The 26,679-nt window shown below is 38.1% G+C and overlaps 1 protein-coding gene across 3 annotated transcripts in view; it reads left to right on the plus strand.

Moving 5' to 3' along the window:
- The window catches only part of LOC129803306 (endoribonuclease dcr-1), a 41,442-nt gene extending 17,956 nt beyond the window's left edge, over positions 1–23,486 (plus strand). For all 3 annotated transcript variants that reach the window (XM_055849757.1, XM_055849759.1, XM_055849758.1), the window contains exons 2-6: positions 2,226–3,219; positions 8,743–9,765; positions 9,828–10,108; positions 16,162–18,302; positions 22,856–23,486. In XM_055849757.1, the coding sequence (XP_055705732.1) occupies positions 2,238–3,219; positions 8,743–9,765; positions 9,828–10,108; positions 16,162–18,302; positions 22,856–23,297 (4,869 nt within the window). In that variant the 5' untranslated portion in view covers positions 2,226–2,237 and the 3' untranslated portion in view covers positions 23,298–23,486. The remainder of the gene's footprint in view (positions 1–2,225; positions 3,220–8,742; positions 9,766–9,827; positions 10,109–16,161; positions 18,303–22,855) is intronic.
- Positions 23,487–26,679: the final 3,193 nt, after the last annotated feature.

Genomic DNA, 26,679 nt, shown 5'->3' on the forward strand with positions numbered 1-26,679 from the left:
CTTGTTTAACATGTTTCAAGTAAATTTACAACTTTTTATTCAGATTGGTCTTGCTTACCAATGGAATATTGAGAGCCACCCAAACATTCTTACCATTTTCTTTCAATATGAGCTCGTTTTTGTAACTGTAGGGACCTGTGTTCCTTCAGTAACCAACTATCTTTTAATTTATGAAGCAGACATCATTGGGTCACTATCAGAGATACTTACAATGCTGTTATCAACCCTCTGAGTCGATACCCTAGGTCTGCCAGTAACGTTTTTCAGATGTACTCGTGCCTCATAACTATAATATTTGACCATTTTATGTATAACTTTTCATGAATTTCCATAAAATTTGGCAATTAAGCGACGCCGATTCCTTCCAGCAGTATCTCTGGACAATATCCCACCTTCCAACTTTTTGTAATTTGCCATTATAACCTAAATTATGAATTATCAAAAAAATGATTATTTCTTGTTATTTATCATCACTTTTACACCTATATATTTACCACTGACAGCCTTAAAAATGTACAAATCTACCATTTGCCTGTCAAATGACATAAGCTCAAAATGTAACCGGTTTACATAAAGTTGGTTGCACGTTTTCACCATTTTGAATTAGTTTTTTTAATGAGGCAACAAACTTTTGATTTTTCAAAAATGACCAACTTTTGGAAAACAATTATTTTTGATATGAAATAAAATTAATTATTTTTTTTGAAAATTATAAATAATATCTACGGATTACAAGGAACTCATCTGCAAAAAGAAAAATTTGGAAAAGTATTTTTTTCTATCATTTTTTTCACTTGATTTCTCAAACATCCATTAGGCAACAAACTATTGACACTCACTGTATGTTCTAAAAAGGCCTTGACATCAGCTAGAGCATACTAAAATTTTCAGCTCAATCGTATGAGATTTTTATTTTGACAGTTATTAAAAATGGCGGACAGAAACGTCAAATCAAGATGGCGACCATACCATCTTGTAGATCTCGGTTATTTTATCTTAAATTACCAAAAAAATTGGATAATTTTTAACCAAATACTTCTATAATAAAGCTTTAGAAAGATCATTATATCGCTCCTTGGAAATTACAAGGGGCCAACTCACTTTTTGGCACTCAGACAGAGAAATTAATAAATTTTCAGATGATATGAGTCAATAAATTTCGTTATTAGAAAAGTTTTTCAAAATTTTACTCTTTATGATTGCTTGCGCGGTTTTGTTTGAAGTCAAGGGGCACAAAATAGATTTATCGTTCAAATTTTTGTGAAACAAGGGACTAACTCAAGCAAGTTGATCCCTTGTCATTCTAATTTTATGAAAATTTGCGCAAAAACATATTTTGAAAGGTAAAAATATGTATGTTTCGATATTTATAATAATGCTCATACTAATAGAAAAGAATTAAATTGTTTTTATTAACATACATAAATGAGATAATTATTTATACAAAGTTGAAACTTTCATGCTGTCTCCTGAAAAATGGCTCAGATTGAGTTGGCCCCTTGTAATTTCCAAGGAGCGATATGCAATTTTATAACATAAATCATGCGTTCTTAGGAAGATAATAGGGAAAGAAAATATTTTAGTGGAAATAATCAACAAAATCGAAGTGAATTATTCTAGCCAGATAAATTTAGATTGGATTTGGGCAATTTACTACTCTGAAATCGATTTTGGAATTGTACCTTCATATAACTTTTTCACGGAGCCGTTTTTTAACAAAATACCTATATTAGTATTTCATTGGCCATTACTAAAACTACAAGAATCCTTTTGGGGATCATTGTACCTTACTTGGTACATAACATTCCTATATACTTTGACATGGTAGACCGGATTGGCGAAGACCATCAATAAGTGCTAGAATTTATGAAAGTCTTACGGACAGCAGAGTGCAAAATCACTCTAAAAATCAAACGAAATCGTTTGAGAACCACTAACCCTAAAAACACAAATAAAACTCTACGAATCTTTCGAATTTGTCAACATGATAATTTTTTATGGGTTTATACAAAAGTGCTTCTGGCGTGTTGCATTTAAAAAGGGTCACGAGTTTGATATTCGATTCGCTTTTAATCGCAACTTTCATTCTTGTTTTTGTATTGATTTTAAAACAAAAATATTAGTTTATGAAATTGATGAGGCAACATAACTGAAAAAATTTATCTTTTGAAATTTCATTAGGAATTCCAGATAAATTGGAACTTTGTTTATTTATTCTTTTGCAGTCTTTTGAGAAAATGTCTGAGATAGAGACTTTGAAACCCCGTCCGTATCAGGACTATCTTATAAGAGTGTGCATTGAGAAGAATACAGTTGTGTATTTGCCAACGGGTGCCGGCAAGACATTCATTCCCTTGAAAGTATTTGAGAGATTTTCAAGGGATTTTGAGTATCCCCTAAATAGAGGTGGCAAGAGAAGTGTATTCCTTGCCAGTACAAAAGTACTCGCAAAGCAGCAATATGAGTATTTTAAAGAGAAGACCCCGTTCAAAGTGGCAGTTTTCACGGGAGATATGAACGTTGATAATTGGTCAGGAAACAAATGGCGAAAAGAATTCGATAAATTTCACTTAATTGTGGCTACATATCAGATTATACTGGATGTTCTGCGACATAATTATATTCAACTAAAAGACTTGAATGTAATAGTCTTCGATGAATGCCACAATGCCGGTGGAGAACATCCAATTTCACAATTTATGCTGCAATTTGTTGGCAAGGATGTTGAACACCAACCGAGAATTATTGGACTTACGGGAATGATATTGACAAATGATCGTTTGCAAACTGTTGCAGAGGATTTGGAGAGTTTTGAGATACTCATGCGATCCACAATTGCTACAGTTGCGACCATTGAAGACTATGCCAATGTATTGGTATATGCAACAAAGGCTAATGAAAAGATTCTACAGTATAGTAGGAGCGATTTAGGTGGACAACTGATAGCTATCAATCGTATTGTGGAGAGAGTTTTTGTAGAAATTAGTAAATTTAATATTGAAGGTGATCATAAGCGTATGAATGAGAATCAAATTACAGCAAAACCAAACTCAAAAAAAAAGTTGGAAAATTACTGGAAGGATTTCCTGTATCAAGCTGCAGATTTTGGTGTGTACGGAGCATCAGTGGCGATTCTCGGATTGATTGTGGAATTCGATCTTAAGAGACGATCGTCATCTACTTCTTCCTTGAGATTAATGTATCGTAGCTCTATCAAACGTAAGTCCTTTTTTTTATTATTTTTTCTGTATCTTGTTAAAGAAATTAATTAAAATATCGGTTTATGTTTTAGTTATCAGAAACATAATTAAATTTTCATACATTCAGTTAATCATCATATTAATTCAAGTTTTTGCACGGACTACGAATGACCTTGCTTTAAATTTTAATCAAAATTTCAGACAATAATGCTCCCAGTTTGTCAAATATACTCAACAGATACCCTATAGCAAAAGAAAGCAAAATAGGAATACCAAACGAAAAATTCCTCGGAATTTTCCAGTATTTTTCCTTGAAAAATTCCATAGGAATTTTCCATAATAGGTTCCAAGGAAATTTTGATGGATTTATGCTGGATTCTTTCTGTGGAATATATCCATGGAATGTTCGTGGAATTTATGTGGATTTTTCCAACTAAATAAAATGGAGAAAAAATGAAGCTGTCACATGCACCTCGTGATTTTACTTCCGAATATTAAAGAAATAACAAAGATTACGAGGATTATAATATGTTTTACTAAGCCAGCAGTAACGAATTAACACTTTATGCAATAAAAAAATATTTTATTAAAAAAAAATAATTTTCCCTAAAAAGTATAGGGTAAGTGTGCCAAATTCCGGCCAGCTTGCAATTCCGGCCACCTTTTGTGTTCCTCGAATTTTCATTAACTTTTAGATTTTACGTACTCTAGAGATTATATAATGGAAAAGAATAACAAAAAGTGTAACTCCGACAAACGGGATGACGTAAATAAGGCATTGGAAGAATTCCTGAAGGGCAAGGAACTATGAGAATGAATGTGGCCGAAATAGGGCATCAAAGCTATGTCTATATTTTTATTCATTTTAAAATGTATTAAGAATGATTTTAGAAAAGTGCCTTTTACGAAAGAAAGAATAAAAAAAAATCAATTTGTATTTAAAATATTACATTTCAAACTTGAGACTTTGACGCTTGCATGCAACTATGCCGAAATTTGGCACACATTTCGGAAATGCAATATTTTTAATCCATATTGATATTTTTTTAACTTCCTTTTCAGGAAGGTTGTGTGGAACCTTGAAGACTAGTTTATCACCTTTGTTTTCTTTAAATCACTTTCTAAAATATTGAAAAATTAATAAAAATGTGGACATTGCTTTGGGTAGTATTTCGGACACTTTGAGTGAAATACCGGCCACCTTTTTTCTGACCACCTTTTGTGACGCAACGGATAGAAAATTTCAAAACGTCAGACGGAACGAGTTTAATATTTAATTTAATACGTTTATATGACCCACAAGCCCAGAGATCTTCCGTGTAATTTGTCCTGAAGACCTGAAGAGTAGCATCTCAAATTTACGCGCAGATTCCCGTAGCAATTTGCCCTTTTTGAACTCTTCCAATGCCTTTTCCACATCATCTTTTTCATAGAAGCGATGGTTTTTTTTCTGGCCATTGTAGAACTCAGAAATTGAAAAAAAAACACACATAAAATAAATATGAAATTTAGGAAAGCAAAAAATGTTGCCGGAATATGCAACACTACCTCACCGGAGAGACACTCACAAAGTATATACTTTTTTACGCGAAATACATGATCCAGCTGGAAAATTTCACTCAAAATTTAAAGATTGATTCACTATTAACATAAACGGAAACAATCTTTAATGAAAACTAATCAATTTTCATGAAAAAACACTGAAGGAAAACGTTTTGCACTTCACCACAAATCACAAGACTGCTAGAAACACAATCGATCTGTCACATATTTTGTAAGACTCTTTCCACACTGAGTTTTTAAAACGCAATTTAAATTCAAATTATACCTAAAATTTAACGGTCTTTGTGTTAATACATCCTAAAATGAATAAATATTTAAAAGCAAAATGAATGCATTGACTATTCGAAGATTACATACATAATTTTAATTAATTTATTTGCATGGCCGAAATTACACTCAAAGTGGGCGAAATTAGAAGCTGGCCGAAATTTGGCATACTTCCCCTAAATGACAGAAAAAAAGTATTATTTTAGGTTGGCGACCTATTTAATGTAATCACTTCACTACTATCTACACGAAACGCAGTGTCGTATAATTAATTATATTATAATTCGACGTACGAGTCACTAAAAATGTTTGCGGAAAGTTTGGAAATACAGTAGAGTCTCTCAAATCTGAATCTCTCAAATTCGAACGACGTTTGGATTCAAAATGTCAATTGTGAGGTTATGTTAAGAAAAAAAAAATCGTATTTTGGATGAATGAAAATCATATTTATGTGCTGCTTCCTGAATGTTTGCATACATAATGATCATATAAAATGAAAAGGAAGTATATTACCACTAAAGCTTGTGAGAAAGTACGGGAATTTGATTTAAGGTACAATTTAATCTCACATAAATTTCGTTAATTTCGAAAAAATCGTTCGAATTTGGGAGGTGAGAAATGTCAAAAATACCCCCCAAGCGTTCGAATTTAGAAGACTCTATTATCCACGTTGTCCTAATGCCATTTTATTTGTTTGTCATTCGAGAAAAAAATGGAAAAAACATATAAAACCGTATGGAAAGATAGTGGACATTTCCATCGGATTTTTCCAGCTTATCCCGCGAACGTTTGACGTGTGAGTTTCCATATTTTCCGCGGAACACCGCGGAATTTAACGCTGGAATTCCAGTGGTTTGTACTTGAAATTCCATGGAGAGCTATGATTCCAATGGAATTTCCGGCTCCAAATTCCATGGAAAACTTAGTGGAATTTTTGCGTCAAATTCCGCGGATTTTTGCAATTTGGACGCTAGTTTGCCAACTAGTTGCTGGTCTTGGCCTGACTCAGGACTAGTCGCCACTCGAGCCTGTTACGCGCCACTGTTCTCCAATTCCGCACCCCTAAAGAGCTGGCGTCCTGGTCCACGTCGTTGGTCCATAGGAGACTAGATCGACCTCGTTTCCTCGAAGCATAGAGTCCGCCCCTAAAGACTTTCCAGGCTGGGTCGTCCTCATCCTTGCGAACCAGATGACCAGCCCACCGGAGCCTATTGAGGCGTATTTGCTTGACGACAGTTACCTCTCGGTAGCGCTCATACAGCTCATAGTTGTATAGGCTCCGGAATCATCCCTCCTCACATATAGGGCCAAAAATCCGTCGTAGAATCCTCCTCTCAAACGCGGCTAAGAGTTCGCAATTCTGTTTGCTAAGGACCCACGTCTCAGACGAATACTTGAGGACTGGCAGGATCATAGTCTTATACAGCAGTAGCTTAGTCTTTATGCTTAAGGTTCTGGACCGGAAAACTCTTGATAGACAGAAATAGGCCTTGTTGGCTTTCAGCAGCTGTGCGCTGACTTCTGTTGAGATGTTGTTGTCGGCTGTGATTGTTGACCCAAGGTACACGAAGGAGTTGACAACTTCAAAGTCGTAGTTCCCCATCGGGAACCTTGTTTGACCGATGGTCTCCGTAGATGTTGCCGGAGTTGCTGCTGACGAGGCCACTATGTACTTTGTTTTGCCTTCGTTTATCTGTAGCCCCAGATTTCGTGCCGCATGTTCAATCTGGATGAAGGCCTCTCGTACAGCTCTGGGATTGCGTCCCCCAGCTGCGTGGACTTATTGGGCATAAGAGAGGCTTCATGCCGGAATCACGGATCGCCTTCTCCAGTGCCAGGTCTGACTGCCTTGTTCACACGAAACTTTCGTGACAGCGATCCGTTCGCCTTGACTTTGCTCCTACTATTGAAGCTGTGATCTCTTAACTCGAAGAAGCAACTCTTCGAGTCTTAGCTTCTCACGAACGGTTACTGTTCTCATTCATTCTCGATGAGTGAATCCCTTAATCGACCGATGGTACCTCATCTTGGTTTTGAAAACACAGCTTTGAAAACCTATAATTTAGCAGAACGACTAAGCTCGGCTTTCCTGACCACGCTTCTACCAAGCTCCTTCATTACTGCAGATGCCTTACCGATCCTTTGCGGGAGTTCTGCGTCTATCCTACTATCAGTCGTAAATAAAACCTCTACATACCTAAACTTCTTCAGCTCTTTCAATGTGACTCCACTAAAATGTAGAGTGCGGGAAATCACCATTACCTCCGACTTATCCACGTTCACCTTCATACCTGTTTCAGCACAAATATTTCCAAATCGGTCAAGTCTGCGCTGAAGCTCTTCGGAAGATTCAAAACTTATTAATCGTTTCGAAATACTTTATGACAATGTATGAATGATATCTAAAATTGAATACTGGTTGTCCACTACTGGATTTCTTTTGAATCCCAAAAACTCAACAGTTTTTTTTTATCTCTAAGCGATCTGATAACTTTTCTATATGTCCTCTTCTCATCTGCAGAGAAATTATTCCTTTTGCTACTCTACTGTTTTTAATAGGACTTTATCTTGGTTTGATGTCTTACCTCTATCTGTCGTTAAGGTCGTAAAAATAACTATACTTTTCGACGCTGTCGGACACCTATAATATCAGGGGCATGACGTTTCCCACATGTTTCTAGCGTGCCGAAAAAACTTTGGAGTTTATTAGGTGTTTTCTGTCATTGTGAAATGAATTAACAAAAAATACAAATACAAAATAAAAGTCAACTTAATACTGAATAAGCAACCGAAAACCCCAAATTGGCAACCTACGTATTTTCGGAGATATCTCGTGAAATGTGTACGAAAACAGGAAAAAAATTACACTAAAACTGGCCACATTTTTCAGAGCTAATGTCATCCCCTGCATAATATAATGAGCACTACTTTATGATCTGTCGTTTGACTGTCCCCATCAACAACTGTGTAAGGCAGAGGCGTGCAATGTACGTCAATGGTCAAGTCGCTACCAGAACAAACTTATTTTGACATTTATTCCATTTCAACGGTTCTTGCACACCTCTGGTGTAAGGTACATTTGTGATCTTGATCCACGCGATTACATCACTCTTAGGGACGTTTTTGTTGATTGTAATTCACCATCTTTCCTTCAGATGCGTGCCCTTCTCTTTCTACATCGTCTGATTACGACTTGATGTTTGGAGTACCTGGCTTCCCATTTAACGAGAGGAGGGGGGGGGTGGCGGTGTTCGGTTAGCGTTCGGGGATACATGATACCTAAAGCGGTGCATGAGACATTCTATAACAGTATTTTCATTATAGTAGTATCTCTATGTTCTCCTCTGCGGGACTTATTTTTTAAATCGAATCATTCCCATGCGACGGTATTTCAAGGTCAAAGATAAGAAATACTCTAGTTAACGTATTTCTCAACCGAACGGTATCATGTTTAAGCCACAAACCTATAAGTCATTTTTTCCGAATATCAAATGTATTACTCCTAAGCTATTTTAGCTGATCTTCCGAGGTATTATATCTAAAAGTCACAAGTTTGCGGATTTCGCAAAGCATGATAAAACGTTTTGTTACCCCATTTTTTCTTATGTATAGCTTGTATGACTCCACCGTAAATCTATTTTTTTTTATTGTTTGATCATTTTTTCAGTTATCAAAACTATTGTGTGATTTCTTTTTGTCTCAAATTTCTCAGATGCCGAAATGATTAGACGTATTTTGGTGAATTTCATGGGTAATTCTGATATTCCCGTCCATGAATTGATCATGAGAAATTCGACAGAAAAATTAAGGACTTTTCTGGGTAGCTTGGATGCGCTCTTGCAAATGTTTCCGAACGAAAAGCTAAATTGTTTGGTATTTGTTGAACGACGTTTCACAGCGAAATGTTTGTATCACATCTTGAAGATTTATGCAGAATCAAAAGAAAATTATCCCATAAGACCAGAGTATATTGTGGGGGATGATACTCATTTTCAACCCGAATTGGAGATCTTGTTGCAAAACAGATGGAATAGGCATGTGGTGAAAAAATTCAAGAGAAACGAAGTGAATTTGATTGTTAGTACTGCAGTGTTGGAGGAAGGTGTTGACCTACAATCATGCAATATTGTGGTCAACTATGATAGTCCCAGGAACTTTCGGTCATATCTTCAGCGAAAAGGACGTGCAAGAGCAAATTCTAGTGTTTTTGTGATAATGACAGAACATGCGGAACAAGAAAAGTTGCTGAATAAGATTAAACGGTACAGAGCTGTTGATGAGAAAATGAAGTCTCTGTTGATTGGAAAGTGTGTTGATCGTGAGATACCGACAAATGCTGAAATAGATCGTGAAATGAGTAAGAATGTTGTGAAATACTATACCAAGAATGGAGCTGTTCTTGAAGAGACATCAGCAATTGCATTATTGAATCGCTACTGCAGTACTCTACCTGGAGATAATTTTACAGTAAATACTGCCGATGTTACTGAGGAATACATCAAAGGTAAATTTCGAGTGAAATTGGATTTGCCGACCCAATCCACAATCAAAGAATCTATATACGGAGAACCGAAGATCAATAAGAAATTGGCTAAGAGATCAGCGGCATTTAATGCATGCGTAAAACTTTACGAATGTGGAGAACTGAATGAAAATCTTTTGCCCATTGATAAGATGACTAATCTTCTTAATGTGCAGAATGTTTATTTTCATCATTGGAAAAAATACAAGAAAGGTAGAAGAGAAGATGTCGATTGATAAGGAGATTATATGGCTTTAATGATATTTCATTTCAAGGTTCAAACGAATTTGATGGAACGAGGAAGATGAAGCGCTACTGCGAAGTGAAATATCCCAAGGAATTGATTAAGTGTCAGCCTGAAGAAGATAAACCATGTCTTCTGTACTTCATTCATACAACATCACAGCTCAATGAGATGCCCAATGATATCTTTGACGAAAACATTTGTGTTTTCAATCAACTACTGCGGGAGAAAAGAGGATTTGGTATTCTAACTACCAAAAAACTCCCACAATTGGCACCAATGAATTTTTTCATGACTGATGGAGAAGTATCGGTAAGTGATATTTGTTCTATTTTATACCTATGCAAGATTTTTTGAGAATTTGCCCCTATAAACAAAAAAAAAAACGCGGAAAGTTCCATTTCCTTTGGTGGAACTTCGTTTCGTATGACCCAAACCCAAGTACCTTAGGTTGCTCTTAGATTTCTTGACAGCGTCGATGGTTTCTTTGTAGCGAAGTACGAAGACGGTGTACGGAAGTAGTTCGCGTACGCAGTATAAGTCAGCACCGTTTTTAATGATCCCGCCCGAATAGTAACGGACGCTTAAAGAATACTTTGGTGGAAAAACTCTATCTTTTAGCAGTAATTCGTTGGTTGCGGCTACCTCTGTTGTATCTGCATTTGTTTTGTATCTGTATTCGGTGCAACCTACAATACAGACGTCTCCTCTTGCGTGAAATGCTGACACAAAAGAAATGCAGATACGACAGAGGTAGACGCAACCAACGAATTGCTGTACCACAGAATCGGAAACAAACCAAGACATCTTCTCCATTTTCACAAGGTTTATTGTTACTCTGTTAAATCACTTGACAAATCTCCTAAAAAACCCTTTCCATCAGAATTCGTCCGATTAATGATGGTGACCAAAACTCTACACATGAAAAGTCGCTCAATCGATCAAGAAACAGTGTAGCCCGTTCGAGTGAAAAACTACCGCGAGCTTGGATGTTTACCTGTTGATCCCTATTTCATATCTAGCAGAGTGCTAGGTCACCATAAGTTTTAAGATTCAAGAGATTTGTGTATTGATCAGCTCATCTTACTTTTGGAACCGCTGCTCCCAGGCATTTTATTTGGGTCCATTAGGCCACTCGCCATTCACCGTTCTGTCTTGAACCTCAAGGCGGTAAACTTGTTCTATATCATGGTTCTCTGTGCGCGTTACGATACATACAACTCCGTTTTACATCACGGTAGATCTGCTTCAAATTTGAATCATGAAAGGCAACGTGTGTTTGTATCGATTGAACTATTCATGTTCAAAGTGTTTGAAAGCATGCTGCTGCAAAGGCTTGCATCTGTCGTAGAGGATAAGCTGATCAGAGAGCAAGCTGGATACCGCTCTGGGAAATCCAGCTCTGGTCAAGTACTGAACCTCACTCAATATATTGAGGACGGGTTTGAGGAAGGCAAAATCACAGGTGTTGCCTTCGTTGACCTCTCGGCAGCCTTTGACACAGTAAACCACAGAATGAGCCTTGAGTGGGTCAGTGAATAGAGTAGTAGCTCTATGACTGCGAGGTCGTGGGTTCAAAGCTGAGCAGCAGCAGAAAAAGATTTCTCATGCCATATCGGCTTTGAATTCGTCCAGTGAATGAATGAATAGTAATGTCAATGGTGCATATTGGCAAAAAAGTGAACCACCTAAACAATAGAAGCTGGTACGAGAACGAGTTTCGGCATGAAAGTAGTACTTCAGTCGATGCAAATATTCGCTGTCACTGATCCCAAACACACACCGAGAAGGGATGCTGTGATATAGTAACGGCACTGATTGTTCACAGAGCTGTGATATAGAGCGGCTACCCGTATCGGGGGATAAGATAGTATAGGAGTATCCGAAATGGAGAACTGACCCCTGGCAAAATCTTATCTTAAACCACAGAATTCTTCTTTCCAAGATCTACAATTTCACAAATGACTACAGCCTCACAAGGATGATTGGGGTTCTCTCAGAGAATCGCAGATTCTTTGTTGAGTTCCGTGGTCAGAAAAGCAGATGGAGACTGCAAAAAATGGGCTACCGCAAGGTAGTGTCTTGGCTCCAATTTTGTTTAATATTTACACCAGAGGTGTGCAAGAACCGTTGAAACCGAATAAACGTCAAAATAAGTTTGCTCAGAGGTAGCGTTTTGGTTTGACCATTGACGAACAAGCTTTATTTGACGTTTTTTCGGTTTCAAACGGTTCTTGCACACCTCCGATCTACACAAATGATCAGCCACTGCCATCTCCATCCAAGACCTTCTTGTACGCGGATGACTTGGCTCTAGCTGTTAAGGCAAACACGTTTCAAGACGTGGAGTCCCAGCTTGAGACTTGCCTTATTGAATTTTCGAAATTCTATAAGGCGAAACCAACTAATGCCAAATCCCTCTAAAATAAAGGTAAGTTGTTTCCATCTGCGTCACAAGTGGGTCACAACTCGCTTAAATGTAAGATGGGAAGGAGATTCTCTGAAGCACAATTTCACGCCCAAGTATCTTGGTGTCACCCTTGATAGAACTCTCACATACAAGACCCACTGCAGTTATGTTAAGAACAAGGTGAAAACAAGAAATAACTTACTGCGAAAACTTGTTAACGGTTAGTGGGGAGCTCAGCCGAAACTGATGCGTACGTCTGCTCTTGCGCTATCATTTTCTGTAGCAGAGTACGCAGCTGAAGTATCAGAGAGATCCGCGCACGCTAAGCAAGTTGATGTCGCTCTTAATGATATCGCCCGTATTGTAACAAGATGCTTAAAAAGCACTCCGGTAGACAAACTCTTTTGCTTAGCAGGAATTGCTCCACCACGGGTGAGGAGACAAATCATCTCCAGTAGAGAGATGTCCAAGGTTCTTTCTGAACCGAAGCATCTTCTCCATGGTCACAAAAAACCAAGAGTAAAGCCGAAAATAGACACAGGCTGATCCTAGAGAATACTCAGCTCGTAAAATTTGGCGGTAAGGGATCAGCCCAAACTATCATACACTGAGGATTTAGGATCAAGAATTAGCGTTTTCAGCGTAAATTTCTATTAAATCTCCACACTTTGATTGCTGAAAGGCTTCTTAAGTGCAATATCAATGGATTTTTCGTACAGTAAGGAGCACTATGATCTTCTCTTTACTCAAATCTTAATGCATTTTAAGATTTTGCGATACTGCGTACCATTACTCTCTTCTTCTTCTTCTATTTTATGTAAGGCTGTCGGACTCGGGTCCATATAGCCAACCGTTACTCTCCATGTTTTTTCACCCAATTGACATTTTCAAAAGCACCCAAAAACCCCCAAAGTGAAGCTTTTTATTTTCAGCACTGGCGCTGATGTCGCCTAATCCCCGTAATTTCACTAGACCTCACGAATTTAGAAGATCAGCCTGATCCTCCAAATTTTAGGCTGATCCGTGAGTGTATCGACAAAAATCCTCATTTTTCGGACTGATCTCTAAGCCGATCCCTGTGTATATTTTGGGCTTAAGGCTGAAGTCTCGCAAGAACTTGCCACTCTGTCAAACCACTTGACAAATCTCCGGAGGAGGCCAGACCTAATCTGTGGAAGGAAGTCTTTCCACCAGACTTTGTCGAACTAAAGGAGAGCCTTTCTCCTGGTGGTGACCAAAACTGGACGATGTGGAAGTCTCTTAATCGTTTGAGGAGCGACGTAGCGTGATCAAGAGACAACAGGCGGCGATGGGGCCTCTTGGAATGTGACGTCACTTGTGACTGTGGGGTGGTTTAAACTACCCCAGACTTGTGTGTTTGTCCTTTGTCTCCTGATTCTTACGAGGTAGGGGACTTGATGTCGGCAACCCCGCTTGCCATTGACGTAGCCCGTTATTGGGCAAGACATGTGTAAATTTTATGCCTCGATACGATTAACAATAATAATAACTATTCATGTTGTTGGGGACCAAGTCCCCTGCGTCAAAAAAATCAAGAAATAGTGAACTCATTTTTATCAATGGATTTTGCGCGTGGCGGACTGCAAGGACTTGATTAAGTATGGCGGACTGATTGGCTGAATTTAATATGTCGTCGGTTGCCTCAGTAACTGTGCTAACTGCATTTGCTTTGTGTCACGGTGTTATCACACTAGAAAATTTCACATTGAAAAGTTGCTAATTAAAACTTCTAGAACCACTCTAAATCGCTGATTTAGCCAGGACATTATTGCTAGAATTGCTCAATGTCACGATGGCATGTGGGTTGTCAGATGAGTGATTTTGTTTTTGAAGCATTTCAGTCGTTTGAGTAAAAATGTGTGATTTTAGTGAAGAAGAGGAAGTTCTCATCCTGTACACTGCTTTTGTGTTGTGCAAAAGGACCCGCAAAGGGAAAAGAAGGAGGGTGTGGGCGAGAGATTGGCTTTTAACGCGACCTTCACATGGTTTCGTTGAAAATCTTTATGACAACATCGCAAGTGGAATTTTTTTGGACACAATGATTTTCTCCGAATGACTTCGGAGGAATTTGAAGAGCTTCTTCAAATCGTAGGGCCTTATCTACAAAAGAAAACTACGAAAATGAGGGAGCCAATACCACCCAAATCCCGACTGAGGTGTGAGTTCCGGCGATTGGTGACTCACTTTGTCGCAAATGGCCTGAAAACCATCAGATCGGCTGCCTCTATTTTTGTATTCCCGGCAGTTGTAGTTCCAAGTTACGGTTTCCTGATGTACAGCCTCAATTAATTCGGTCACCATCTCATTTGACCACGAAATCCTAGAAGTTTATGAAGGAATATAAAATGTAGATCGAACACATTTTTGTTTAGCTTTTTTCTTACTTATCCTCTTCACCGATCTTTTTCAATGCCCTTTGCCCTTTCTTCTCCATCTCGTTTACGATAAATTGGCACTACTTTTAATTACAATTTCATCACTAATAAACTGGTGGGAGAGGTGTGGTGCAGAAACTACCCGAATGACTGCAATAAAGTAGTACCAGATGCAAATGTAATGAGCAAATTTTGCTCATTATTTGCTCATTAGTTATCAATCGTATTTATGCTATTTTAATCTATTTAAACCAATTTTTGTGACTCGAGTCTACTTTTTTATCACTAAATGAATCGATTTCTAAAAGTTCTTGAAGAAAATTGCACAATAGGGCATATATCAGCAACAATTGATGTGAATCACATGAAAATTCTCATGTGAAATTCTCTAGTGTGATACCACGGTCAGCATTCGTTGTAAGCAACGCATCGCTGCGCGGCATTTGCAATGAATGCCGACACAAAGCAGATGCAGTTAGCACAGTTGCTGAAGCAACCGACGATGTGTTGATGGTCCCTAAAATATAACCTACATTTCAATTCATTCCTTTAAACAAGATATTTCGCAGTTCTTTCTTTAACTAAAATGGACTCCGTTTGCTTCCATAAAACTCAAGCTATTTCACGAGTTTACAACCAAGTTTTAAAACTCTTTATCCTGACTCAGGACCTAGCTTGATCGTTGTCCCAAGGAGTTCAGCCAAACCTATACAACAAATAGCAAAGCACAACTGCACGTCACGCTACGTTTTTTATAAAAAGACTGATAAATGTGCCGGAAGCGTTTACATAATAAATTTTCAAATATTTCCGCCAGTTGGCGCTAGCGTTTCCTACACATGTCTAAAGTCATTTTCGTACAAACTTCTCTTGTTCAGACGGTTCATCGGTAATGCAATGGCATTGCTTTTTTTATTCATTCGCTAAATGAATATGAGGCTGGTACGACAACCGAAAACGTAGTTCGACGTAGTCCGTCATACGCGTAAACCGACCAAGAGTCGATTAATGAATGTCGCCTCGCACGCTACCTAAATGTGGACCTTCGGTATACTAGTTCATTCGCAACGGAGGATTGTCTTTAAGAAATCGATACTCCGGTGGCAGTGTCCTCAAAACCCTTTGTGTCCTCAAAATAAACAACTAAACGTTGGTTTTTTGCCAACATTTGGTTGACACGGGCATATGGTTTGTGTTACGGTGCCGCATCTTGTTGGAACATCCTCTCTCCCTCACCAAAATGTTTGCGTGTCCACGGCTTTAGAGGTCTTTCTACGATAATTTCCTCTAAAATTCAATTAGCCGAGTTGCTGATCCAACTGATGATATCTACGGAAAATTTATCTGCCGTTACGGCGGGAGTTTCGTTGAATTCGGTTCTTCATTTGTAACAGCGACTTCTGGAGATGAGGCAGCTTTTTCTATTTCTGTAAAACTACGCAACTCTACCAGTTTCCCTGTATCGAGCTAGTTATTCAGACTATCATACGATCATCTTCCTTTTCTTTGTTTAATCACAGTGATAACATATGGTTTATTGACGGAATATCAATTTTCAGGTCAAAATCTTAAAAGATCCTGTCAAAAACATCAAATTGAATGCTGATGACCTACTTCTTTTGAGAACTTTTCATAATGTTCTCTTCAGTGATATACTGAATGTACGAAAGAGTTTTGTTACAATGGATTATACCAATCAACAAAACTCCATCCTAATTGTACCGACTTTGAATGAGAAAATTGACATGGATCTCGTGCAAGAGTTCCAAGGCATGCCTCCAATTGTGCCTCGATCTGAGATGGAGCGCTTCACGATGCAGTTTACGCCTGAGAATTATCTGTATCGTGTGATAACTCCATGGTATCGTGTAGATAGGTCGCAAAAATATGTAGTTACAAAGGTACATGAGCATCTATCACCGCGCAGTGCCTTTCCCAATGAGACACAGGGTAAAACCTATGCTGATTACTGCAAAAATAAATATGCGGTAAATACGGTCAATATGGATCAGTTTCTCATTGAAGTTAAGGGAATATCGAACAATTTGAATTTGCTGAATCCAGGAATGGGTGAAACAGGTGGAAAGAGTCGATCAAATCGATTCAAGAATGAAATTTTGATTCCTGAATTGTGTCACAATTTCAATTTTCCGGCTTCTATGTGGCTCAAGGCATTAGTACTGCCAAATGTTCTGCATAGATTGCATTTTATGCTACATGCGGAGAATCTAAGGATCACAATTGATAAATATTTGGGTGTTAAGAGTACGAACAAGCTCGATGCACTCAGAATTGATCCGAATAAATTCAAAGTGCCTGAAGAAATTGAACCGAAGAGTTCAATCTTTGGTCCGCATGATAATGAAGTGATAAAAGTTGAGGAGAAGACTGTTGAGACAATTGGTGATATTCTGGATTCGTTGTTTGAAGAACATGTTCCTCCAGTTGATATTCATCGACACTGGGATACAATTTATCCAATTGATATGGAGTACTATTACAAATTCATCTGTCTTTCGGATGATTTTGAGAAGAAAATGGTGAGAGATCAGGTAAATGGTATGGAAATTGAAGGAGACTATTCGGCAGCCGTGCCTGCCATTTGTGCTCCAACATTTGAATCTTCCTTCAATATCGAAACCATCAGAACGGATTTGATTAATCCGAATGTAGAGGGACCGCAACAAAGGGATGTTCTATGTTCAATTACAACTGCATCATCACATGATGTCTTCGATATGGAGAGATATGAGGTACTGGGAGATGCTTTTCTCAAGTTTACTACCAGTCTATATCTGCTTCAGAAACATGCCACATGGCATGAGGGCTTTCTAACTTCCTGCAAAGGACAATTTGTTGGGAATCGCAATCTTTTCTACTGTGGATCAGATATTGGTATTCCTGGCATCATCAACGTTTCGCCATTCTGTGTGAGTGACTTTATTGTTCCACACATGGGAGTACCACTAGAAGTGACTCAAATTGTTAAGGAACTTGACCTTGTGCCCAACACCATCATGCGATTGCAGTGTTCGGATTGGGAAGTGATCAATGGACGGTTAGATTTGGCGAATAACCGGGAATTGTTGGAACATTTTACCAAGGAGGAAAAGGCAGCAAAGGGCAATGTCTATCCTATGTATATTCACCTTGGTAAACATCATGTGAGTGACAAAACGGTGTCGGATACCATTGAAGCCATTTTGGGTGTTTGGGTTGAAGCTGTTGGCATCAGAAAGTCCTTCAAGCTGCTGAATTTCTTCAATATTCTTCCCAATGATGTGGATATGGAGAATTTGATTACTAATCAGAAAGTGGAACCAAGGATTTCGCCTAATGTCACAAGTGCCGACATTGATTCTCTTCTTATTCGTTACACCGAGATACAACGTAAACTCAACTATCAGTTCAAGGATCGAGCCTATCTCCTTCAAGCACTTACGCATCCATCCTATCCCACAAATCGTGTTACAGGGTGCTATCAGAAATTAGAATTTCTAGGGGATGCTGTACTGGATATAATCATCACATTGTATATCTTTGAACACTGCAAAGATATGGATCCCGGAAAGATGACTGATTTGAGATCGGCTCTAGTCAATAACATCACATTAGCTTGCATCTGTGTACGCAATAACTTCCATATGCATTTGTTGACGCAAAATGCAGGACTCACAGAGACAATCATGAATTTTGCTAGGTATGTATAAATCATATTGAATTTAATCTTTGTTTTGGAATTTTATCAATTTTGCGTTTTACAATACTCAAAAACCTACCTTCGACCATTCCTCTCTTGTTGAAAAGAAAGGTGCTCATAAAATTGAGCGTTTTTTGGCCTGTACTTTTTAACCGCCTCCACTTCCACTAGGGATTCTTTGCTTCTTCTGGTAATAAAAAGACTTTTTAAGGCAATTTCACTCTTTTTGTGGCTTTTCAACTGCAAAGAAAAACAACATAAACAAAGAAAAAATCAAAGCACATTTCACTACCTTACCTATTATTTCCTGTTCCGACTATTAACCATTTCAAGTTATCCGCATCGGACCTACGATGGTTTTTTGAAGCCTTTCTCTAAATGGATTCCTTATTTCTCACTAATTCAATTAATATTTCACGTCTTTCGTTTATCCACAAACTTGCCTCTTCTTCTTCTTCTTCTTCTTCTTCTTCTATTTTATGTAAGGCTGTCGGACTCACTCGGGTCCATATAGCCACACAAACTTGCCATCTTGATGTTTTGTTTTTCTGACAACTGTAAAACTCGAATTCAGCGCTTGGGTTGCCATATGATATCTGCAGGTTTTGGTGGTTTTTCTTAACCCGAATTTGCTTCAACCTAATTTTGCACAGCTTTTTGGATTAGAATTAGAGTAAAATTGCCATATGTTGAACGCAAGCGAAGGAAAGAGAACAACTATTTTAGCTAAACCAAATAATACCAATCAAAATTGTTTGTTTGCAGCATTAAGGTTTAAAAAAAATTTACCTTGATATTTGACTCGTCAGAGGGATCCTTACTGGATCTACTGATATTGCCCTGTTGTGATCAGCAAAGACTTCTACACTATATTCAGTTACCTCTAGCAGGAATCTCCGACCATGACATGATCTTCAGATCGTACAATGTAAGGCTTCCTAAACCAAAAAATATTTACAAAACCGTTCCTCAAATTAACAAATGCAATAGCGAGGTAGCAATCTCTGCTGCAATACACATGGATTGGAGCCCAATCTATATCACTACTTCAGCCACAGAGAAGGTTGAAGTTCTAATAATGTTGTACCCCAGAATACTTGTCCCAGCGCTTTCGACACCTTGGATAAATGAGTCAATTATCATTCATATTAAGCGTCGTGATGCAGTTTTCAGGAAATGGAAGCGTTCAGGCACTCTTGACGATAGACTTAAGTTTAAGCGTCTGCGAAACAAGGTATGCAGTGTTGTACGAGCAGCTAAAAAGAGGTATTTCTTTAAAAACCTTGACATCAAGCTTCCCCCTAAGAAGCTTTGGACAAATATTAAAAAACTGGGCCTCAGGCCTTCAATGGACTCTTCAGCTAGCAAGCCGTTGTCTGCTGACGAAATTAATCGCTTTTTAACCAGTACAATAGACTGCCCCTCTCTTCCACCCGTAACCTGGGAGGGTTTTAGCTTCAGCTGCGTTCCCCAAGCGGACGTAGCCTATGCTATCTCCCGCGTCAGGTCCAATGCCATGGGGTGTGATGGCGTTTCTCTTGATTTCATTAAAATTATTCTTCCGGTACTTTTACCAGTGCTCACTGATGATTTTAATCACATCATTACCACCTCTACTTTTCCTGAATCCTGGAAAATTGCCCTAGTTATTCCGATACCGAAAATTTCAAACCTTACTTCTGCTTCTGATTTCAGGCCCATTAGTTTACTACCCAACCCACACTCTCCAAAGCTTTCGAATTCATTCTGCATGAACAAATTTTCTCCTATCTGTCGGTTAATAAGTTGCTTTGTGACTTCCAATCGGGTTTCCGTGGTGGTCATAGCACTATAGTTAACCGCCCTTCTTAAGGTAAATCATGATGTGGCGGGGGCTATTAATCGCAACCGGTTTGTAGTTCTAGTACTGTTAGACTTTACCAAGGCCTTCGATAGCTTTCCCCTTTAAACTTCATGAATTCTTTAATTCCTCTTCATCCTCCATCTCACTTATTCGTTCATATTTTAGCCAACGTTCTCAATTTGTCAAACATTCAGATCAGGTGTCTTCACCTGCCTCATTATCTAAAGGGATAGGCCAGGGTTCAATACTTGGTCCACTTATGTTTTCACTATTCATCAATGACCTTCCATTTGTATTGCAAGGTTGTTCCTATCATTTGTATGCGGATGATTTGCAAATATAAAGCGTGCGCAAGATTTAAATAGTAGGTGAGATTGTTAAGAATCTCACCTAATACCAAGAAGACAAATGACTCTCATTAAAAAAAACTATAGTACATATAAAAATACTATTTATATTTCTTGAAAGGGTATTTCATTGTGATTCAAATCCACTTTATGGTTTTTTTTATTCAAGCGGTTTCTTCGCGAAATCTCGCACCATATTCATTACTCCCTACTCTTTGGCTCTGGGCAAGGTCGTCCCCACGATCTCTGACGACTTTCTTCCACTTTCGTGCGAAGTCCTGCAAATCTTTGGCTGGATTAGCCTTTTTCTTCAAGTCTCCTTTCAAAATTCCCCAGTATTTCTCAATGGGGCGGACTTCTGGATTGCAGGGCGGGTTGACCTTCTTATCTACATATTTGACATTGTTGTTGGAAAACCATTCCAGGGTGGCTTTCGCGTAATGACATGATGCCAAATCAGGCCAAAATAGAGGAGGGATGTCGTGGCTTTGATACAGTGGCAAAAGTCGTTTTTGGAGGCACTCTTTAATGTAGATATCCACGTTCATAGTCCCTGTCACGAAAAATTCTTCGCTGCGACGTCCACAAGAGCAGATTGCCATCCAAACCACATATTTCTTCGGGAACTTGTCGTACTCTTTGAACCTGTACTTGCTGGCTACACCCGTACGAGTCTTCGCCGTGTAAAACTGTTGGCCGGGCAACTGAGTAAATTCACCTTTTACGACAGTTTCGTCGTCCATCAAAATGCATCCTTGAAAGCCTTTCAAAACTCGATCACTCAGATTTCTCGACCACGTTTTGGCACTTTGCTTCTGCTTGTCCGTGCGATGGGGAGCAGCTTGAGCTTTGTACGTTATCAATCCGTTATTCTCTTTGATTCTCTGCACTAAGCTCTTTGAGATACCCAGCTTTTTGCCCACATCTCTGACTGAAAGGCAAGGTTGCTTCTGGAAAAGCGCCAACACTCTCTTCTCCATCTTCTTGTCTACAGTTCCAGGTTTTCTGCCACATCCTGTCTTTTGAACAACAGTCTTGAGTTTCTTGAAGCGTAATATAACCCTTCGCACCGTGGATGGACACTTTCCGGTGATCCTTCTGATTTTAGGATAGCTCGCTTTTGGATTCTTTAGGTACGTGTCCACGATCAATTTGCGCAGGTTCTCCATTTTTATCACTTTTTTCAGCCAAAACACAACCTTTTTCAATATTTTTTTCAGAAATGAAAAGCTGACGAAATTCTCTTGAAACTTAAAAAAAAATTAAAACAAAACTCAATTCCTATTGTAACTAACTTCATGTCGAAAACTTGGAATTTAATAGACTTAATTTAATGGACTTAAATCTTAAATCCTAAAAAATCACAGGCCCTTGTTATCTCTAAAAGATCTGCTAACTTTCCTTTAAGCCCTCTTTTTCTCCGCGGAGAAATCATTCCATTTACAGATCAGGTTAAAAACCTTGGAATTATTTTCAACAGAACCCTCTCATGGTCAGATCATGCTACTTCCATTTGTCGTTAAATTAATTATTCTCTTTATACCCTTCGACGCTACCGGGACATTACACCCTATGACACTCGCCTGCTTCTCTCACGAGCGCTACTTTTGCCCATAATCTCTTATGGAGCTGAACTCTTTTTTTCTGCGGATGGTGAAACCATTCGCCGCTTAACGGTTATGTTTAATAACTGTGTGAGATACATCTGTGCTCTAGGCTCGCGTGACCACATATCTCCGCACAGGGACGTTTTTGTTGGTTGTGACTTACCATCCTTCTTGCAGATGCGTGCCCTTATCTTTCTGCATCGCCTAATAACGACTGGGAGTCCGGCGTACCTGGCTTCCCTCTTGACGAGGGGGGGGGGGGGGGGGGGTTCGATCAAGGTTCGAGGATACCTGGTCCCTAGAGCGATGCAAGAGACGTTTTATCACACACTCTTCGTCAGAGGAGTATCGCTTTACAATTCACTTCCTCGTGATGCTCGCGCTTCTGTGAGAAACATTGAGGGTTATTTCAAGTCCAGGCTTGCTTGATGCGTTCTGCTTTTGTCTTTCCTTTTCTCATTTTTTTTCTTTAGTTTTTTCTTTTTTTTTGTAGCCACACACTTGTAAGAGGGTTGAACCCTATTTTGTGTTGGTATATTGAATAAATTGAAATTGAAATAAATTGAAATTGAAATTGAAAAATTTATTTCAGAGGTGTGCAAGAACCGTTGAAACCGAATAAACGTCAAAATAAGTTTGCTCAGGTAGCGTTTTGACGAACAAGCTTTATTTGAAGTTTTTTCGGTTTCAAACGGTTCTTGCACACCTCTGATTTATTTGCTATGTTACAATTGCGCAAATTCTTTCACTATTTAGATATCAACAACAGAACCGTCATGAAATCACGGATCACGTACTTTTGCTACATGAGGAAGATGCAGAAATCTTGGCTGATTCTGTTGATGTCCCAAAGATTCTGGGTGACACAATGGAAGCTCTCTTGGGAGCGATCTTTTTAGATTCGGGCAATGATTTGAACACCGTCTGGCGAGTTATTGTGCATCTCATGGGCAAAGAGATCCTTGAGTTCACCAATAATGTTCCCATCAATGCGGTGCGTCAGCTTTTTGAGTGGCCTGGTGCCAATCCAACATTCAGCGCACCTGCACTGAGTCCCGAAAGGGACACGACTGAAGTGACTGTGAGATTTGTGTGCAGGAATAAATTCATGGAGACTCATGGTTTCGGCACCAACAAATCGAATGCTAAGAAAGCAGCAGCAAAAGCTGCTTTGCAATACCTACGGAAGAATCGTTAAATACTTGTTTCTAATTTAAAAATGTTTTGTAGAATTGTATTTTTTTGTATTGTATTGTTGATGCGCATTTATAAATATTCTTCAATAATTACAAAATCATTATTATTTGTATTGCTACTGCCGTTTTAATTTTGTGGCCAGTCGACAGATTAAAATGATGAAAATCGAAAATAAAATCCATGAAAAGTACTTTTGGTGAATTTTTAAATTAAATTTAAATAAAATTTATTGATACAGTCACCATTCCCTGTGAATATTATACAGGTAAGTTAATTATTCTCAAAGTTATAGCGTTTTTTTTTTTCTTAAAAAAAGCATAATCAGACATGTTTTTCATTTTAGTTAAGATAAGAGTCGAATAACTCGGTCATATGTGACCGAAAAAGAGTGGTCGTGTGACTAAAAAAGTAATTGGATCAAATTGATCGCAAAAACTACGAGAAAATGTGAAAATATTTATTAGAAAATGGATTTAAGAGTGCTAGAACGCCTAAAACTGAAAAAAATTGAAAATTTAGTCTTTTGATGAAAATGTTTGTTTGATGGAAACAATTTTGACAGATGATGCGTGATCAGCCGGGGCCTATTGGCAGCGTGGGAAAAACACGAGTTGTTCGACTCAATTCTGAGAATTTTGTAGCGGTAGTTAATAAAATATACAATATACATATACATTATATTGTGAAAATTTTTCCGAAACAAGATAGCTATTGTGCGTGGAAAAGTGGGATTTTTTTTTTTTTTATTTTCAGTGGCAGAAGTCTTTGATTTAAATTTTATTTCTTTTCGATAGTTTTTGGGTTTTTAATTTATTCGAGAATTCCAGGGGATTTGAGGGCAATTGGGGTATGATTTTCAGGTGTAGTTTTATTTACGAGGGATCCAGAGGAAGATGGTAGCAATCCAGGAAGACCTCCTTGTAGAAGCCCAGAGGTCGAATGACTTGAGCAAGGAATATGAGACGACTGTCACAGCCCTTATTAAGGACTCCAATGAAATTGCTAAAGTTTTTTCACCACACTCAGAAATTGGACAAGGCGTATGAGGCGCTCCGCCCTATTCCTCTGTTTCTTACTTGCCTCCATGAAAATACAGGCTCGCATTTTCAGAGCTCTAATACGTTGGGACATCATTACGATTTGTGAAATACATACTCCTGTGTTCATTATTTGTGGATTTATTATTCAGTTTTTAGCAAAACTAATAAAAATCGAGAAGATTTTGTCACAGACACTTTGTATATGTTCGAAATGCCACTTTGACAGACCGCCAATACAAGACTCTCGCTTATCCGTGGACTCTTTTTCCGGGTTGACATAAAACAATCCGTCGTGAGACAGTTGAATTTTCAAAATTTTGATGATACATTGTTCCCGTTTTAGATTTTTTTTGTTAAGCAAATGTGCTCTATCTACTGTAATTCTTACTCACTGTAACTTTTTTGGACAGTACGCATATGTTTAAAGAGACTGTCGGATTCAATCCATAAATTTTCAATATAATCAAAAAATCGTTAGATTTCAAACAATTTGATGGGCATCACTCGAGGTATCACTCTCAAAATCCGTGTGAAATTTTGGTACCGCTATCACGGATAAGCGAGAGTCTACTGTATTCATAGTACGTCAGAAATTAAGCGCTAAGTCTAATTTTAGGTCTGAAAAGATTTCTGGCTCATCCTCAGTCACCTACTAAACCATTTTAGTGAGGAACTGGCATTAGTCTCAAGTCTGAAGCCGGCCTACAGTCTCCTTTAAGACCTTGAACTTTTATCTACACCTAATTCCTTTCCTTTCCTCTCTTTCTTCTGGATTCCTATAAAAAATTAATCTCTTACATTTCATCTAATTTCTCTCTATTAAATAACTTACTTCTTTTGTAATTTTTATCCCTTTTTCACAAATAAAAACTCTTCACTCTTCTCACGCATCTACTTCTGAGCTTAATGAGCTTCTTTTGGGTTTTTTTCTCCTATTCTATGTCCATTATTGCAGTTGCAATAATGAACATAGAATCTATGAATATTAATTCTATCTTTATTTGCCAAGTTTGTTTAGAAATTTACAACAGCTACTTTTGCGTACAACATTAGTGAATTAAATTAATAGATTTATTAGCAAATGCAAATCTCAGCTTTGAATCGCTCTGCTGTAAAGTTGGTCAATCGCGACTTAGTCGTTTTATATTCTTATTCTGTGATGCAATTCTGACGCCGTCACATTGCTATCCCGCCAAAATTTTCCCGATTTTGCGAAATAGAATATACATCATACACAGAGTCTTCACTTTGTATGAGTGGGCACGGATAAAGAGTGTGGCGCTTTCAGAGGGATGGCATGTGTAGTAGTGCACAAAAAGCGGAATAATTGCTGTTATTTTGAATATCCCGCGAATTTTATCTCGCGAGCTCCTGGAGGTCGTGAGATGGCAAAATAGATGCATTTTAAGTGAAAATTTCACGATTTAGTGCTCAAAAATTTTTGGTAAAATTGTTTCTATTAATTTTATATAATATATAATTACATACATTTAATGTCCACGAGGAAAAATTGAAATAATTATCGATGAATACTTTGGGATTTCTTGGTGTCTCCAGAACATATCCCACAGATACTTATGGTCCATCACTTCAACATTCTGAAATATCTAAATGTGAAAATTCTCAAGAAATGGGTAAAAGTATTTGATGAAATGCATGTTATTTCAATAACGAGTAGGATGGTGTTGTCCAGAAACGATTTGTGAAAAAAAAATCAATGAAGATTTTCCTAGAACTACATTTTTAAACTAGTTAATTTTTAATTTTAATTTTTTCTATAATTTTCTTCACTTTCTTCATAAATCCCTGAATATCCTTCGAATCCCCGAAAAGGATTGGGCAAGACTACTTGTCTTTTTCACGAAAATATTCTCGAAAAAAGAGCTAAGTTCTCTAAAGATCATAAACACGGAGAACTTAAGGGTAAGGGACCGGTGTAACAATTTATTAACAACAATAATCTGATGGTCGTTGAATGGAACATTTCAGCATAGAATAAAAAAAATTTCTTCTCAGAGCTTTTTCGGTTCCCTGCGGACCTTTTTCACGGGTCGAAAATGTCAGGTTTCTGGGATTTTGTCTGTCTTGGGGGCCAAAGGGATGTCTTCATTGGATACATGGGTTCTGAGTCACACACTTCACGAACAATTTTACAGCGATATTTTACTTTTTACAAATAAGGTTACTAGTTACTACACAAGTTAAACAAAATAAAATAAAAAAATCTTTCTTGGCTACTAACTAAGTTTTGCTTAACTCATTTAGTAACTGTATTTGTAAAAAGTAAAATATCGCTGTAAAATTGTTCGTGGAGTGTGTGGTTCAGGACCCATGCACCGCATG

Source organism: Phlebotomus papatasi, chromosome 2 (genome assembly GCF_024763615.1).
Source record: "Phlebotomus papatasi isolate M1 chromosome 2, Ppap_2.1, whole genome shotgun sequence".
In the NCBI taxonomy this organism is placed as follows: Eukaryota; Metazoa; Arthropoda; class Insecta; order Diptera; family Psychodidae; genus Phlebotomus; species Phlebotomus papatasi.